This window comes from Borostomias antarcticus (assembly GCF_949987555.1).
Source record: "Borostomias antarcticus genome assembly, chromosome: 6".
In the NCBI taxonomy this organism is placed as follows: Eukaryota; Metazoa; Chordata; class Actinopteri; order Stomiiformes; family Stomiidae; genus Borostomias; species Borostomias antarcticus.
The window spans coordinates 24,547,316-24,563,240 of NC_140239.1; the positions used below are offsets into that span (position 1 = coordinate 24,547,316).

The window sequence follows — 15,925 nt, forward strand, 5'->3', positions numbered from 1 at the left end:
ATCGGGACAACGTTTGATCTACCAAGACTCAGCAGTGGTGTCAGAGGAGGGAGAAAGCAACCGCAAAGAGGCTTTGCAGAATATCACATGATGCTATCTGTCCACAGAATGTATACTGTAGCATTTCACCCTAACCTGAAAATTATCAATAAAGCTTTATATTCCAATTTAATTCACACCTCACCATAAGTTATGGCTCTGCTTCTTATATCTGTTGAACAGGTAAGATAATGGATTCTGTATTTACATAGAACATGTAAATGTTCTATTCAAAATCCTTTTGCTGAGGACTATTAGAGGCAAACAAGCTAGACAAACTAACTAGGTAAGATATACAGGCTGCATGCAAGCACGTCACAGAAGGATGTTTTCAACAAATGTACAATAAGGGCATTACTATTTCATTTGATTGTTACTCAATCAGTTGGACAACACATACACGGCTTTCACATCAACTGAATTCTGGATTAGCTTATTCAATTATTAAAGAAATACAAATATAAGATGTGAACACTCTCATATTATATAACATTAGCTTCCTTTTTTATTAATAGACCTGTCTATTTTTAATAGTATGCTCTTCACAGAGATATTTGCTGTATATCAATATAAACATATCAATAATGTTTTGTTTAAGTGCCAATTTAAGTGCTCCAGTACCAGACTTTCCAGGGTTCTGATATAGACCCTATATGAAGTGCTAACCAGTTCTGAGTGCCTGGTGCTGGACAGAAAGTGCCAGAATAGGGCCTAACTATTAGGAGAAATCATCCTTGTAGTCAAATAGAAGCATTTTCTTGCCTTTCTTCTCTTTGTCACTAACTGAAAATGAGAGATATTTCTCTCTCAGCTTGAGAAGGTGTCCACACTCAATGACAACATCAAAATATAACACTGGAGAAATTCATAGGGATTCTGTGAGAGTTTCACGATCATAGCATCTTTAAATACTGATAAGAAAAAAGGTTTTCTCAAAAACACAAGCCAAAACTCTTTTCACATTTAAAGAGGTGTCAACGTTTGAGTGGATGTGGCTTGAGCCACCAGTTACGTACTTTACAATGTCCTTATCATGAACATTTTTCAACCAATTTTCATGCAAGGGGCTCCAAAGTGAATATGTGTGTATGTGTGTTTTCATGCATGTGGCTGTATTTCTATGTGAGCATGTTTGTGTGTGTGTTTGTGTGTATCAAGCTGATTTCCTGAGTTGAAGAACACCCACCCTTATGGGGAATTTTCCTTTAGACAGGAAACAGCAAAGCAAAAATATTTTCCCTTAGCAAAAAGGTGCTTGATATAACCCCAGAGAAAAAGAAAAGTCTAAGCCTCTACCTGTACAACATTACTGCAACAGTCACCATGCGCTGCTCTATGTACATTATCATTCTGCCAAGCAAGCACTTGAAATGACCACAACAACATCCAAATACAATGGTATTGCTGATCTGTGGGAGCCTAACTATTTAACCACCTGTCGAATCTTTCTTCTTTCTTTTCAGTGCTGATCAAGGCAAAGGAGGAATGTTTAGGTACAGGTACTGTCTGTACACAAGGTCTGCTGCGTGAGACACAAACAAGTGACACAGAAGACATTTTTGCATATGAACATGTACAGTCTAACTGCTTCATAAATCTCTCCTGTACAGAAGCTGTATTCTTATTTCCATGAATCATGTTGAACATTCAGAAGATTTTCCTGAGTTTGAATTGCTGTGACCGGGGCCACTGAGAGATAGTGAAAGGATTAGAGAGAGAGAGAGAGAGAGAGAGAGAGAGAAAAAGAGAGAGGTAGAAATAGATCTATAGAAAATACAGAGACAGAGTGGGGCAGAGCATTTGTGTGTACAGTATGTATGTGTGTGTATGTTTTTGAGAGAGAGAGAGATAGGTAGATAGATAGTTAGATAGATACCGTAAGTATACAGAGAGACTGAGGACAAAGAGAGAGCTGCTGTTAGGTCCACTGAGGTTCGACTCTGAGGTGTGATGTCTGCCCATCCCTGTCGTGAGCAGACTGTAATACAAAAAGAAAACAGTGTTTCCACTGTGGAGGTTGCTGCCGGGGCAAGTGTAGCACCATTGTGAGAGTTTGGTGAGAGGATCCCACTCTGTCATGGTATGAAGAGAATACCTGGAGAACAGTATTGCTGCTGTTAAGACAACTGTAGTGTCGACCTTTAAAAAGACAACAAAACACATAAATACCAACAAAACTTGTTTTCAAAGAACACTGGCAGAGGCTGACCATCTCAGGAACCCCGAGAGAGGGTTCGTCAGAAGAGTAAAACGAAAATTAAATTAAAAAAAACAAACAAACACACCACCGTTACTAAGTACAGTCCTTTCTCGGCTGTTCGTCGGTTGTACATTTATCAGTCATTTCCTGGCAGAAGTCTACCGTGACCGTCTGACTGGACTGTTCCAACGAGAACCCTGACTCCATGAAGGGGCTGGGCACCTGGCCGTCCACGTCGGCGCCTGGCCCCTCCGCCCCGTTCCCGATGGCCGAGTCCGCCTCGCTCTCTGAGGGGCCGGGCGACTTCAGGAAGCCGGGCTCGGGCGTGGCGGAGCCCGAGTGGGTGGTGAGGTCGATGCTGGTGGCGGCGGGGCCGTGTTGTGAGTGGGCGACGTTGTTGTTGTTGTTGGTGGTGGGGGCGTCGTCGCTGGCAGTGGCGTTGGCGGGCCGTAGGACCGGGCAGTAGTGGTGCAGGGACTGGACCTGCTCCGGACTCAGCTGCACATCCCTGCACACCTCCTGGGACAGGCAGGAGAAGTTCTCCCACAGCTCCCCCATGCACGCCTTCAGCTGGTTCCTCTCAGTCAGCAGCTTCTCCTTCTCGCAGACCTGCGCACGCACACACACACACACACACACGGGCACGCGCACACACACAGGCACACACACAGGCACGCACGCACACACACACACGGGCACGCACACTCACACACACACAGGCACGCACACACATACATACACAGGCACGCACACACACAGGCGCACATACACACAGGTGCATACGCGCGCGCGCACGCGCACACACACACACACACACACACACACACACACACACACACACACACACACACACACACACACACACACACACACACACATTAAGGATGGGGTTTGTAAACTAAAGCTCCCTAAGCTAATGTACAAATGCTATTGTAACAAAGAGCTTGCTTTCAATTATATTTGAATAGAAGAGCACAGCTACACTATTAGGATAAAAAGAGCCATGTATGTAAGGCTGGACATAATCATGATATCACATTCAGGATGTTGGATGACAAGAGGAGGCCCATCCATTGTGTCTAGGGAGTGCGAAGCGCTTGCATGCGTGCGGCTGACACAACACATCAAAGCACCGCCTCCCGGCGCGGAAAGAATGTGGGGGCTGCTTGTGAGAGACCGCCTGCTGTGCTGCCATGGAAACTCAGGGGCGAGAAGGTGGGAGGAGAGACAGCTCACTACGGGGGGATGCTGTACTAGGGCTCTGACCCCCCTCCCCCCCAAACAGCCTACACACTGCTGCTGTTTGACAGCTTGGCAGCTAGGGGGCAATAGGCTGGCATGAAAATGCTGACACAATGGCGTTGATATAATTACTATTATCCTATTGCAAGGTAATGTTTACTACACCGCTGACGTGTGACTGTGTGGTTATTCAAAATGGAGCTTTGATCTCGGCGAAACATTCAGAAAGCGCGCGGTTTATGCCGAGCTGTGAGCGCGTGAAGGTCAGAGGGCGTGGAGCGGTCCCGTTCTGCGATCCCACTCACCAGTTTCCGGATCTCACACTCCAGGTTGAGGATGCAGTCCAGCTTCCTCTTGCGGCAGCGCTGCGCTGCGATGCGGTTCTTGCTTCGTCGCCGGACGTCGTGGATGAACTCCAGCTGCTCGGAGGTGAGTTTGTGCATTTTGACCATCATCTGGAAGTCGTTCCGTGGAAGATTTGTGATTTGATCTACGGGGAAAGGGAGCTTTACCTGCGGAGAAGACAAAGAATGAATGATCATTCAATCCAAAACTGTTCCTATCAATGGTGTGGTTTTTGTAATTGTGGAATATCTTCACATTTTGACCACAGGGTGGCGATAGAGGACCAGCTTCTGAGGCCCAGAGAGAGTGACTCACACATGTAGTGTAGTCAGTTCACATCTCTCTCAACCTCAAATATTTAACATGTAGCTCTTGACCCATTCTCAAGCAGAAGGGAAGAGGTGATCCCAGAACTGAGTCTTTACATCTGGCCCTGACGGTCTGGAGAGGACCCAGGTTGACCGACTGAAGGGAGACAAGCAGTGACTTGTGATCTGTTCTGGTGTCAGATAATTCATATCACACAATTCTGTGAGGGAAGGGGAGTACGACAGAATATACATCAACCTTGTGCTGTCCACAAGTGCTGCAGAAAAACAGAATCGCTGAAATGCCAACAACACACGTAGTGTAAAGCCCTTGCGGTGAAAACCGGTGCGGTTCTCAATTTGGTGCTTCCATACATTTACTGACTATATTCGGGCCGAGCGTTTTCCTGCCGTTCCAAGATAGCGTGGTTTGTGTTCCCCCAGGTGCTGGCAACACTTCTGATAACCACATTGCAGGCTGATGATACCCCACCGGTAGTTGCCTATGCCAGGGAGCCGTAGCCTGAGGGAGGGGGGGAGGGAGGGGGGGAGGGAGGGGGGGAGGGGTGGCTGGATGGCAGAGAGGAGGTTTAACAAAGAGCCAGAGAACTTGGCAAGATGAGAGTCGCTGCTGCTCTCTCTCCCCCCTCTCTCCCTGTGGCTGCCTCTCTGGGGCGCGCGGAGAACAAAGTCAAACGGAGCGAGAGGAGAGGAGAGAGGAGAGAGTAGGAGGAGAGGAGAGAGGAGAGGAGAGGGGAAAAGCTCCCCTCCTCCCTGTGTACCTGCTGGGTCCAGGTGCTCACTGGGGCATCCGGACCCCTCGGTTGACTGCAGACGGAGCCCCGCGGGACGACAGTGTACTGGATGCTCTCTCTCAGTGCCCCGCTACTACTGCTACTACTACTACTACCCCCACTAGCGCAGGCGCGAGGCAGCACCTGGGGTAAGTGCTGCACTCCAGGGGATAAGGCCAGCTATTCATGATAGAATCGGAATTGCCCTCGTCTGAAGAGCGAATCTAGACATCAATTTCTCCCAGAGAGAGACGGAGAAAGTGTGATAGAGAGAGAGAGAGAGAGAGAGAGGGAGAGAGAGAGAGGGAGAGAGCGGGAGAGACAGAACCTCAGCCCAGTTCTCGTGTCGACGGCGCTACATCTGCATGCAGACACATGAATTAATAACGGCCAGAGCTTTCAAGGCCACTCGACTCGCGTCCCCGCCCCCAGCGGACCTTCGCCGCCGGCGCTAGAATAACCCGCCATCGGCGCCGTGCGTGGAGGGGAGGACGGCTCTCTCGATTACAGAGCCCCTTCTGAAAGCCACGACCGGTGGTCAGTCGGACGGACTGGGGCGCACTGCCCAGGGGGGGGAGGGTGGGGGGGGCTCCCGGACTGAGCCTGGCTGGAGAAGAGAGGGAGGACGCCAGGGGACCGGGGGGGAAGTGGGCGGGGCAGCCACCTCACCACAGCGACCTTGCGAGGTTCCCCCCCCCCCCGTTCTTTCATCTGGCGCTCATGTGCGGGTGAGTGGGAGGTGAGGGGGGGCGGCGGGCGTCTATATTTAGCCGCTCCGCCAGGAGAACCAGTCCAGTAACAAGGCTGGGATGACAGACTGCGCTTCCACGGCAACCATAAATTCAGACCCCAATGCTGCTCTGGATTCTCATTTCTCACCCCCCCTTCCTCCTCCTCCTCCTCCTCCCTCCTCTTCTCCTCCCTCCCTCCTCCACCTTCTCTCTCGCTCTCTCTCTATGGGTCATTATGCTGAAAATGGGTCCAGATTGAAAAGTAGGGCTCATCTGTTACTCACCGCCCGCCTGGTTGGTGCAGACCCCCTACCCCCCCCCGGCATCCCCTCAGTCCCAGAGCGGTGTGTTGAGGTTGAGGCTGGGCAGCTGGCCGCCTCTGGAAGCCCCGGCCCCGGGTCCCGCCCGGGGGCGGGGAGGGGGGGCGAAGGGACGACTGACGGATGACAGTGGGGGGTCGGCGGGTTCTGAGGGGCCGGACCGCCTGCGGGGCCGTGACTCCCGCTGAACTCTGAAGCGCAACAACACTGACTCCTGTTCCCAGCTGTGCTCCCACTCTGTTCCAGCACCAGCTATTGACACAGGCCCCGTGGCGATAAACAATAAATACTCTCAGCAATTTCCTTTAAAAGGTGAAGCGATTTTCTAAAATGGTCGCCCCCGCAACCTGTCTCCCTGCCAACACTTACTGTATAGTGCTGCAGCTAAACATCTTTATCTCTGAATATAAAAGAGGCCTTTTATGGTAAATGAGATGAATCATTGTGAACAGAACGTATATCTGTGCTGAATCTAGTATGCTCCTGGTTTTGTGATGAACCCTGTGATAAATCTAATGTGATGTGTAATGAGATTATAAAACATCACATGTCCTATGTAGCTACTGTATACTGTAGATCTTGGGGTAAGATAACATCATGAAAGAGCTCATTAGTTATAGCCTTCTCCCTGTGCATAAACACTACTACCAGAATACCCTGAGGACTGATGGAGAGTGTGTGTGTGTGTGCAATGTAGTACCACAGGATGTAAGGTCCTGGGGGATGGTGGTGTGTAAATGTGTGTGTGCGTGCGCTCGTCTAGGTTGCTGCACAGAGCCGGTCGAAACTCAGCGGCCATCCCAGCATGTTCCATCTCCACCGGGCGTCGTCACAGCAACCTGACCGCCGCACGTACACTCTGCAGACGAGACCAATGGCGGACCGCTACTGGACTCCCCGACGTGAGGTCGTAGCGGCGTCCTAATGCGTGTCCGCTTCGCTGACCTGCTCTCATCGCGGCTCTCGGAATGAGCCTCCTTACTCCGACGGCGCTCACCGCGGCACGCCCGTACGGCCAGACCCCGGTCAGAGCGCGTGAGTAAGCCAGTCGCTAGGGGCTCCCCGGTAGCTCAATGGGTCATTGGGGCGCGTACCATGTAAAGGCTGGTCCTTACCGCAGCGGCATGGGTTCGAATCCGGCCCATGACCTTTGCTTCTTCTTCCCCCCCCTCTCTCTCTCTCTTTCTCTCCCACCTTTCCTGTCTGTCCTTACACTGTCCAATCCTAATAAAGCAGAAATGCCCTTAAAAAATATCTTTAAAAAAAAACAGTCACAACTGTTGTGACTGTGCTGACTCACGAGCGCCAAATAGATATCTTTCGACCACAGACGCATCATACCGGGAGTGGAGAGCGAGGGTTTCTACAGACCGTAGGAGAGCGGCAGGAACTGATATTTGTGTCTCGATACTTCCTGTGAAATCTCACACGCGTATCGCATGTAGAGAGAACAATGTGCTGAGGAATCACTCCCACTCGCCGCGCCGTCGATATTTGCACCTCTGTGACCAGACGTATGCGCCATATTGATCTCGACACCTACGCCGGGAGGCGAGGAGAGAAAGAGAGAGCGAGAGAGAGAGAGAGAGAGAGAGCGAGGGGGCGGGTGCTCAGAGATCCTCCATTGAGATCCTGGTGCTTGTGATAACAAGGTATCAGCCATTACGTTCTCCTTTATGACTGTGAGATACATCTCAGAACCTGTTTCTGTGCTGAACACACTGGTCTACATTGTAGACAGAGGGCGGGGTCGGGAGGCACTCTTCAGCCCCCACTTTCCGAGGTGAGGGGGGCGGCGTAGAAGCAGCACAACGCAGTAAAGGTGTAAAATCGTGGCCGTTAAACGAGCCGGACCCCCTATGGGGTAGGGCAGGCTGCATGTGAAAGTGTTGCTTATACCATGTGTCTGCAACACCCCATAACCATAGAGCTGGAGCTGCCCAAAGACCTCATGTGACTCGGGTTTTTACCTTGGATGACTGTCGCCTCGGTCAGACTAGCCTCCAGTTTAACAACTTCCTTCCTTGCCTGGATTCATTGTTTCCAGCGCTGGGCTACAGCTATTTTTTACCAACACTACTCTGCCTCGGTGGGGGCAGAGCATTTGCTCGGCAAACGCACGAACACGCACACACGCACACACACACACACACACACACACACACACACACACACACACACACACAGAGGGAATGGTGAAGGCTTCTCCATGGAGGTGCTGTTTGTTTGTACAGACGATTCACTTGGGGGACACTCCCCCCCCCCTCCTCCTCCTCCTCCCCTCCCCCAGGAAGCATGAGGTAGCATTTCTCTTAACAGATGAGACTGAGGCCGGGACTCAGGTCAGGGTTTGTTGACGGCGATTATGTAAGTACGGCGCTTTGCCCTCGTCGATTAGGTCGTGTCATACAGCCAATGGCACCTGAGTGCTGGGGGGTGCGCTCGCTCGCTTGCAATAAATATTAGCCGGCCATCACCGGCGGGTCATAGTGACCGGAGGGCAGGCAGATAACTCCTGGCGGGTCAATGTAGATTTGACGGCGGACGTTATTGTGTGACATGCGTGAAAGGGGCAGGACCTACAGCCCGGAGAGTGACCATCTGAGTCACGCGGCGTGACGAATAAGGGGGAACTGAAACGTCTCCCCGACGTTTTTTTGGGGGGGCCGGCTCCGCTGGCCGACGGCCCGACTCCTGTAAATCCGTTGGGGCCGTGTTGTTTACGGCGGCGGCGCTCAGCGGTCCTTCAAACGGGCCGTAAATATGGACGGGGGAGGGGGGGGACTGCCGTGACAGGGAGGTAATAATTACCCGTTTATCTCGCCCGCTCTGTTTGTGCCTCACGGCGACCGGATTCCTTCACGTCACTCCTTGACACGGGGACTTGCTCTTTGAACCTGATTGCCATGGCAACGCACCGGTTTCTCCCTCTCTCGCTCTGCTATCTCTCTCTCGCCCGCTCTCTCTCTCTCTCTCTCTCTCTCTCACACACACACACACACACACACACACACACACACACACACACACACACACACACACACACACACACACACACAAGGCTCCCTGCTCTCTTCAAGGTCTCTCTCCTCCAGGCACAAAGAAAATTAACTCTGCCTACAACAAAAGCATGTGCTACTGATGCAATACATTTCGGCTGAGCCCCCCCCCCCCTCCATACTGTACCCCCGCTTCAGTTTCATTGCATCCTGATGATGTTTACAGTAGCGAGCTGTGTTCTCCGTCCTCGTCGACCGTGAGTAAACAGCCGCGGCGGTCTGGAGGACGTCTGCTCGGGTGGATTAAAAGATGATTAAAGGATTGGCCGATGGTTCCCTGTCAGCGCGCCGCCCGCGCAGCCTCGCCCACACGACGCGCCGGACCTTTCCGCCGCCCGCTTCCTCTCTCCCGTCTACGGCTTCCGAACCTCCGATGGGCTCGTCCCTCCGCCAGCGCCTGGACTCTGGCCACGCTCGCAACGCGCCCGTCACTGCTGCGGCTAATTGGCAATCCACCAGAAATGTCACAGCTCAGCACCCTGAGAATGAGCGTAATATGCATATTGATGGGACTGTAGATGACGGATCTCCGCACGCGCACGCACGCACGCACGCACGCACACACACACACACACTCTCCGTACCGTCGCCTCCTCTCGAGAGGGCGCTCCCGTTTGTTTCTGGGCGCATTTGGACTCTCATATTCAGACTCATTACACCGATATCCAGCAGTGCGTGAAGCAGATTAATAATATCAAAGCACATCTGTGCCCTTCGGCGGCGCAGCGGTAAACCTTTTTCCGCGACGCGCCGTCGCTTCCGCTACACGCTAATCCGGCGACCGCTAACACGGACCTGGAGGGGCCGGGTCACCAGGAGCCGATTAGCCGAGGCGAGGCGCCGCGGACGGACGGACGGACGTGCAAAAGAAAGGGGCGTCGACCACTCACCTCCGGCCCCTGCTCCTGGACGTGGCAGGACTCGCTGTCGCCCTCGGAGAAGGAGCCCGACTCGTCGCTGGAGTTGGTGCCGTATGACTGCTCGCACTTGATCTTGGGGCGCCCCTGGCCGAACAGGGCGTCGCCCCCCACCCCCTGCTCCCCCTGCTGGTCGGCGGGGAGGCAGCGCACCGCGTTGGAGCACGGCGAGGAGGAGAACTCGAACTGGGGCAGGCTGCAGGGGGAGCCGCCGCTGCCGTCCTCGGCGTACGAGTAGGAGGAGCAGGAGCTGGAAGTGCGGGTGCGCGTCTCGGACGGCGGCGAGCGCGGGCACACCTTGATCGGCACCGGGCAGCTGGTGTTGGGCCGGGGGCGGCAGAGGAGCGGGGCGTCGGCGGGGGCCGGGGAGAAGGTCTGGGAGCTGGGGAGGGACTGGCTGGCGCCCGCCCACAGGCCCTTGGGTGCGTGCTCCGACAGCTCCGTCTCCAGGGAGTTGCCGCCGGGGTAGGAGTGCGCCGGGGTGCCCAGGCGGTCGCACGCCACCGCCGCAGCCGCCGCCGAGGAGAAGATGACGCTGCTGCGGCGGTCCAGCTCCGCCTCCTGCTTGCAGACGCCGTCGCAGGAGGCTGACCTGAACGGCGGCCCCGCGGGGAAGCCGTCGCCGTCCCTTGGGGAGGCGGCGGGCGGGCCCGGCTCCCCGGCCGAGGGCCTGAAGTCTTTTGTGTGATCTCCCTGAGAGGCCCCTTTGTCCGCGGGGAAGCCCAGTCTGCCGGCGAACGGCTGCGGCGTGGCGGGTGGCGGTGGCGCCGGCGGCTCGGCCCCCTTCTTGAAGAAGGCGCGGAGGCAGGCGGGCGACCTGCCGCTCTGCGCCTGGCCCGCCGCCGCCGGGTCGTCCATCTCCATGGCCGTCACGCCGTCCCGGTCCTGGCCGTCCAGCTCGTCTCCGGACCGGCCCGGCGAGACGGCCTCCTCTTCGGCCCGCGGCTCCACTTTGATCTGGGCCGCCGGCGGCGTCGCCCCGCCCCCGCCGCTCTCCTTTAATGTGCTTGGAAAACCTGAGGTACTGATGTTTGAGGAGGTGTCGTTATTGTGCTTGTTGCAGGCCCACTGGTACTTCCTGTACTTGGGGCAGCGGGGGAGGTCCGAGGCGCCGTGCCGGTCGAAGTCCAGCCGCCCGCCCGAGAAGTCGCCGGGCACGGCCGCGCCCAGCTGCTGCTCCTCCTCCGCCGCCGCCGCCTCCTCCTCCTCCCGCGGCTGGGGGCGCCGCGCGGCCGAGGCCAGGGCTTCCGCGCGCCGCCGCGCCCTGGGGGAGGCGGCCCTGGCGGCCTCCGGCTGCATGCTCTCGTCCTCCGAGTTGTTCCCGCCCGCCGGCGCCCTGCGGGGGTCGTCCTCGCTGCGCAGCTGGGCCTCTAGGAAGCGAAAGCAGGAGTCCTCCAGGTTGTGCATGCGCAGGAACTGGGCACAGTGGATGACCTCCTGGATGTTGTCTCTGCTGAGCAGCAGCTTAGCGGTGTAGGCGAACTGCAACAATGGGGCGAATCCCCTGGCAGTGACCTGCGGACAAACAGGGAAATTGCCAGCATTACCATCAGCACTGCCATTGTCCAGAGCCCTTGGAGTGTGGTGAGACGACCCGACAGCTCCAATGGCCAAAGACAAACACCAGTAAAGTACCAGTTAATCTTTCATCGGGTCAGCACCGAACATTCTATATGCGGGGGTAAATAAAACCGGTGCTGGGCTGGCCGGGCGCTGGTTCTGTGCCCCCCCCCCCCCTGCCCCCCTCCCAATAGCCCATGTGACATTCCCCCGGCTCACCATGGCCTGCCCTACTGTCAGCCTCTCGCTCCACCCCCACCGAGACCCCGCCCCCCTCCCCCATACTGTGTCAACGGACATGTGTCTGGTCGTGTCGTGTACAGGAACACGCCCCGCGCGGACGCCGCTGCTGCGTCACTCCCTCCGCGTCACCGGGCCGGGGTGAAGCGGTCAGACGGGCGGCTGATCCTCATCGCCATGTGGAGCGGGTGGGGGGGGGGGGAGCCCTCCATTTAGACTTACTGTAATGCTAGATAATGACATAAACCCCCGAGCCGGCACAAGCCCGGACGCCCTCCCCCTCCCCCCCATTGCTGTTGTTGTGGAGCAGAGACACACGCAGAGGAACTGTTTACTATTTACTGTTTACTACGCCTGTCTGCGGCTTAGAGATCAGTGTTCGGCCCCGTGCGCACAGCGTGTTCTCGGATGCGCACGCGGCCCTAATCAGCGCGCGCCGCCCTAATCGCCGCCCGATCGCGCCGCTGCAGCCCGGCTCATTCTCTGCCGACAAAAGCGCCCCTGTCAGGCTGCGGGGGTGTGATCAAGCCGTGCGCATAGGCGAGGTGCGCCGTGCGCCAACGCAATTACGACGACTTCACTTTGAATCCGGGACGCCGTTGTGTGTTCGACAAAGCACCTTTTCAGAGCCTGAGTGATGTGAAGCCGTCCCTACGAGGGCTAACAGGCCACGCGTCGAGGGAGGCGAGATTTTAACGACCTGTTTACTGATTGTTTCGCTCTATTGTTGCGGGGAATAACGCAAGATGAATTACCTCTAGGTGGAATGGTAGGATATTCCCTCTCCCTAGCTCTCCCTCCCCCATCTCTCTCTCTCTCTCATTCTCTCTCCTCCCATCTCTCTCTCTCTCATTCTCTCTCCCTCTCCTACCATCCCTCTCCCTCTCTCCCTCCCTCATCTCTCTCCCTCTCTCCCATCTCTCTTCCTCCACCCCCCATCACTCTCTCTCTCCCTCCATCTCTCTCTCCCTCCCTGTCTCTCTCTGTGAGCCATACAGCGGCAGCTCCATGCCAGACTCCCTGCTAGTAAAACAGGATTTTCCCTCCTCAGAAATCAAGTTCCCAAAACCACAGAATTTGCTTTGTGGATTTTTCCGTTTGGGAAAAACAAGCAGGCCCGTGTGTACGAGGAAAGCAAACAGGCAGGGAAAAACAGGCTTGAGGTCATCTGATTCAGCCTCTGCGGAATGAATCAAATCATAAGGATAGGTTTTGATTATAGTGGACAGATTATATCACCGTTTCAAAAGCACAAGCACATGCGCCACAAGCAGCCAGCACACTACATATGTCTGCAAATATTCCCTACCCTTTGATAAACATCCACTGTGCAACATGGGCATTCCGTTTATCAGAACTAAAGACAACGTGCCTCAAAGGCTTTTAAACATTTTACATTAATACTCTGGTTAATAAAAGCAGAGGCACATGGGAGGCATATGTTCACTGTTTATTGTTATCTGAAATAGGAATTCATCCACCACCGAAACAGATGTTCGTTATGCTAAGTACACATCTGTTTGCAAACAAACACAGATATTCAGCCTCTATTTGGATATTTCCCATGATCTGCCATGAGGACAGAGACTCCAGTGATGCCTTTCCAGACTCCCTCTGTCCCCACAAGCCAAGTACACAGGGCTGAGGCCGCACAGCCTGTCTCTGTCCTGAAGGACCCTGCCTGCAGCGAGCTGACCGGTCAGCCGTCCATCCGGCCGGTCAGCCAGCCGGTCCGCCGGCCCCCCTGCGAGGCTGCTCACCAGGACATCGCAACAGCTCAGTGCCCATCCGTCATAGTTGAGAGGAAGCTGCTGACTCCATCTCTGGGCGGGGGGGTGGGGGTGGTGGTGGGGTGTGCTGTGCGCTGAGTGGGTGGGTGAGTGTGTGTGTGTGGCGGGCTGGGGGAGGGGAAAGGCTTCAACTGGACGTTGTGTCCGCCCCTAAGCACTTATTGTATTGTATTGTATTGTATTGCACTGTACTTTAGATTGCTATTCTTGCACTTTGCCTTCAGCACTAGATTATGCTCTTGGTCACTTGTTTTAGAAAGAAGATGCACTTGTGAGTTCTGGCAAGTAGTAGTATTGGATAAAAGCGTCAGCTAAATGACTGTAATGTAATGTAATGTAATACTGGTGAGCAGCACAGCCCCTCTCTGCACACACACTCTCACCCTCCTCACACACGCAGGTAGGGCAGGGCGGACTCTTTAAGAGGCTCGAGTAGAGGCCGTGCGGTCGTTGGCCGCGCCGTTTCCAGGCCTGCCGGCGAGCAGACGAGCCCGCTGGGGTGGGGGGGGGGGGGGGAGAGGCGCAGGCCGCGCCCCGGGTCTATTTTCAGCCTGTATCAGCAGCTGCTGCCTGTGGGGAGCGCATCTTTACGTGTGCCCCTGCGCCATATGTGATTGCTCTGGTGTTTCGACCGGCACAGCAGCCTAATGAAGAATGTGAGAGAGAGAGAGAGAGCGAGAGAGAGAGAGAGAGAAGGGCAGATAGAAGGAAGGAAGGAAGGAGGGAGGAACGGAGGGAGAAAAAAGGGAGAAAGAGAGATGGTCGCAAGATTGGGAGGATGAAAGGGACATAAAATGAAAGAGGTGGGAGAAGAGACAGCGGATATAACGGCTGTTTCCTGGTCATTAGCAGGTAGACTGTGACGTATGAAGCGCTCCAGCCGTTAGTAGCACTTATTGTTTGAGTTAAGACAAAGGGGTAAATTCATCAAAGTGACAGATCTGGGCCATTTTATGCTAATGTGGACTTCTGGGCCCGGTCTAGCCATGCACTGCTAGCGTCTAGCGAGGCGGTTCTGTTACAGAGCAGGAAGTGACAGGCACAGTAGAACACAGACCCGGATGAATCACATGCCATTTTTGGGAAACCTGCCAGATATCATTTCATAAACAGTCGGGAATAGTCGCCCTCTGTACTCTCTCTCTCTCTCTGGCGGAGCTCGGAGCTCTTACATCGGCCTCTCTGTAGTGGAGGACTGCTAATTTATGCAAATGTGCTCTGGCGAATTCCTGCATGTCATGCATCCTAATGAGGAGCCCGCACCAAACGAAATCTCCAATGGAGGAGATGGCTGCAGCCCACGCTGCTTTTAAATCTCAAATTTGCTGAGTAACCCGACGGTAACCTCTAGCTTCCCGGGCGAACTAAGTGGAGTCTGAGTCACGAACAACACAGATGGGAAAAACGGGTACGCTACCGATCCCCCGCATCCGCCGCTCGACTACGCAGGACGGGGGGGTGGAGGGGGTGGGCGGAGACACGGCGGACAATGAACTGACGCAGAACAACAAAGCTTCAAAGTCGACCTGAAGCCATTTACCCGATAATTACAGGAAGCCGATCTCTCATAGCCAACATGAGCGCATAATCTCGCATAACAGCGATACCGAAAGGGGGGCAACAAGGCGTTTCGTGCGGCAACAAACATCAGACACTCGGGCGGGTAGAGTGCTGAGCCGGTCTGTGAGTAAACCCTTCCCTGACAGTGGATTAAAACAGATACTGTACTTCCTAATCCGCTCATAGTGAGGCTTATCGTATGTGGCGAGACAATGGGGAGGACGTGACCCCGTGTCTTTAACATGACGACACTCCCGGGGACATTATACCATCTCCCTCTCCGCCAAAGGGCTCTTAATGGCGTCCTCCTGTATGACCTGTCTTCTCCTATTGGACACCCCCGGGCGCTGAAGGAGTGTGCGAGCCAGCGAGTGGTTAATTGTCTGTGTCTGGAGAGTTATAGACGGGAGAGCCGTAAATACACAGGGGGTCACTCTGCGTGCTCTCGGGCGGGGTGCGCTTCGTCTGGCGGTGAGATTCGAGGTGCTTCACGTAGCCGGTCTCTCACGCACAGGCAGACAGGGTAGGCCTGTGTCCTATCTGTCAGCTGTCGGTTGCTGAGACGTACCCTTGTAGGAAAGGACCAAGGGGCTATGCATAAGCACTGGCCTACACACCAGGATGTAACTGCTCGCCCCTCCTCCTCCTCCTCCCCCTCCTCGCTCCACTCCACCCCCACCTTTGGCAGGGGGAGGCAGTACAGAGCTGGTCTCCTGGCCCCCGCCATCTGTCTAATAAGCTGTAAATGTGTGAGAGGCTTCTGGTTGGGCTCGCTGTTTGTGTCGGCCTGCTACCGCTTCCCCTCGGCCCCTGGCCCCCA

General features: G+C 54.8%; 1 protein-coding gene across 1 annotated transcript in view; it reads right to left on the reverse strand.

Moving 5' to 3' along the window:
- Positions 1 to 724: 724 nt before the first annotated feature.
- Positions 725 to 15,925, reverse strand: part of bach2b (BTB and CNC homology 1, basic leucine zipper transcription factor 2b) — a 67,197-nt gene continuing 51,996 nt past the window's right edge. Inside the window, exons 3-5 of the mRNA XM_084439563.1 lie at positions 9,929 to 11,470; positions 3,787 to 3,993; positions 725 to 2,848 (exon numbers count right to left, since the gene is read on the reverse strand). Of these exons, the coding sequence (XP_084295689.1) occupies positions 2,333 to 2,848; positions 3,787 to 3,993; positions 9,929 to 11,470 (2,265 nt within the window). The 3' untranslated portion in view covers positions 725 to 2,332. The remainder of the gene's footprint in view (positions 2,849 to 3,786; positions 3,994 to 9,928; positions 11,471 to 15,925) is intronic.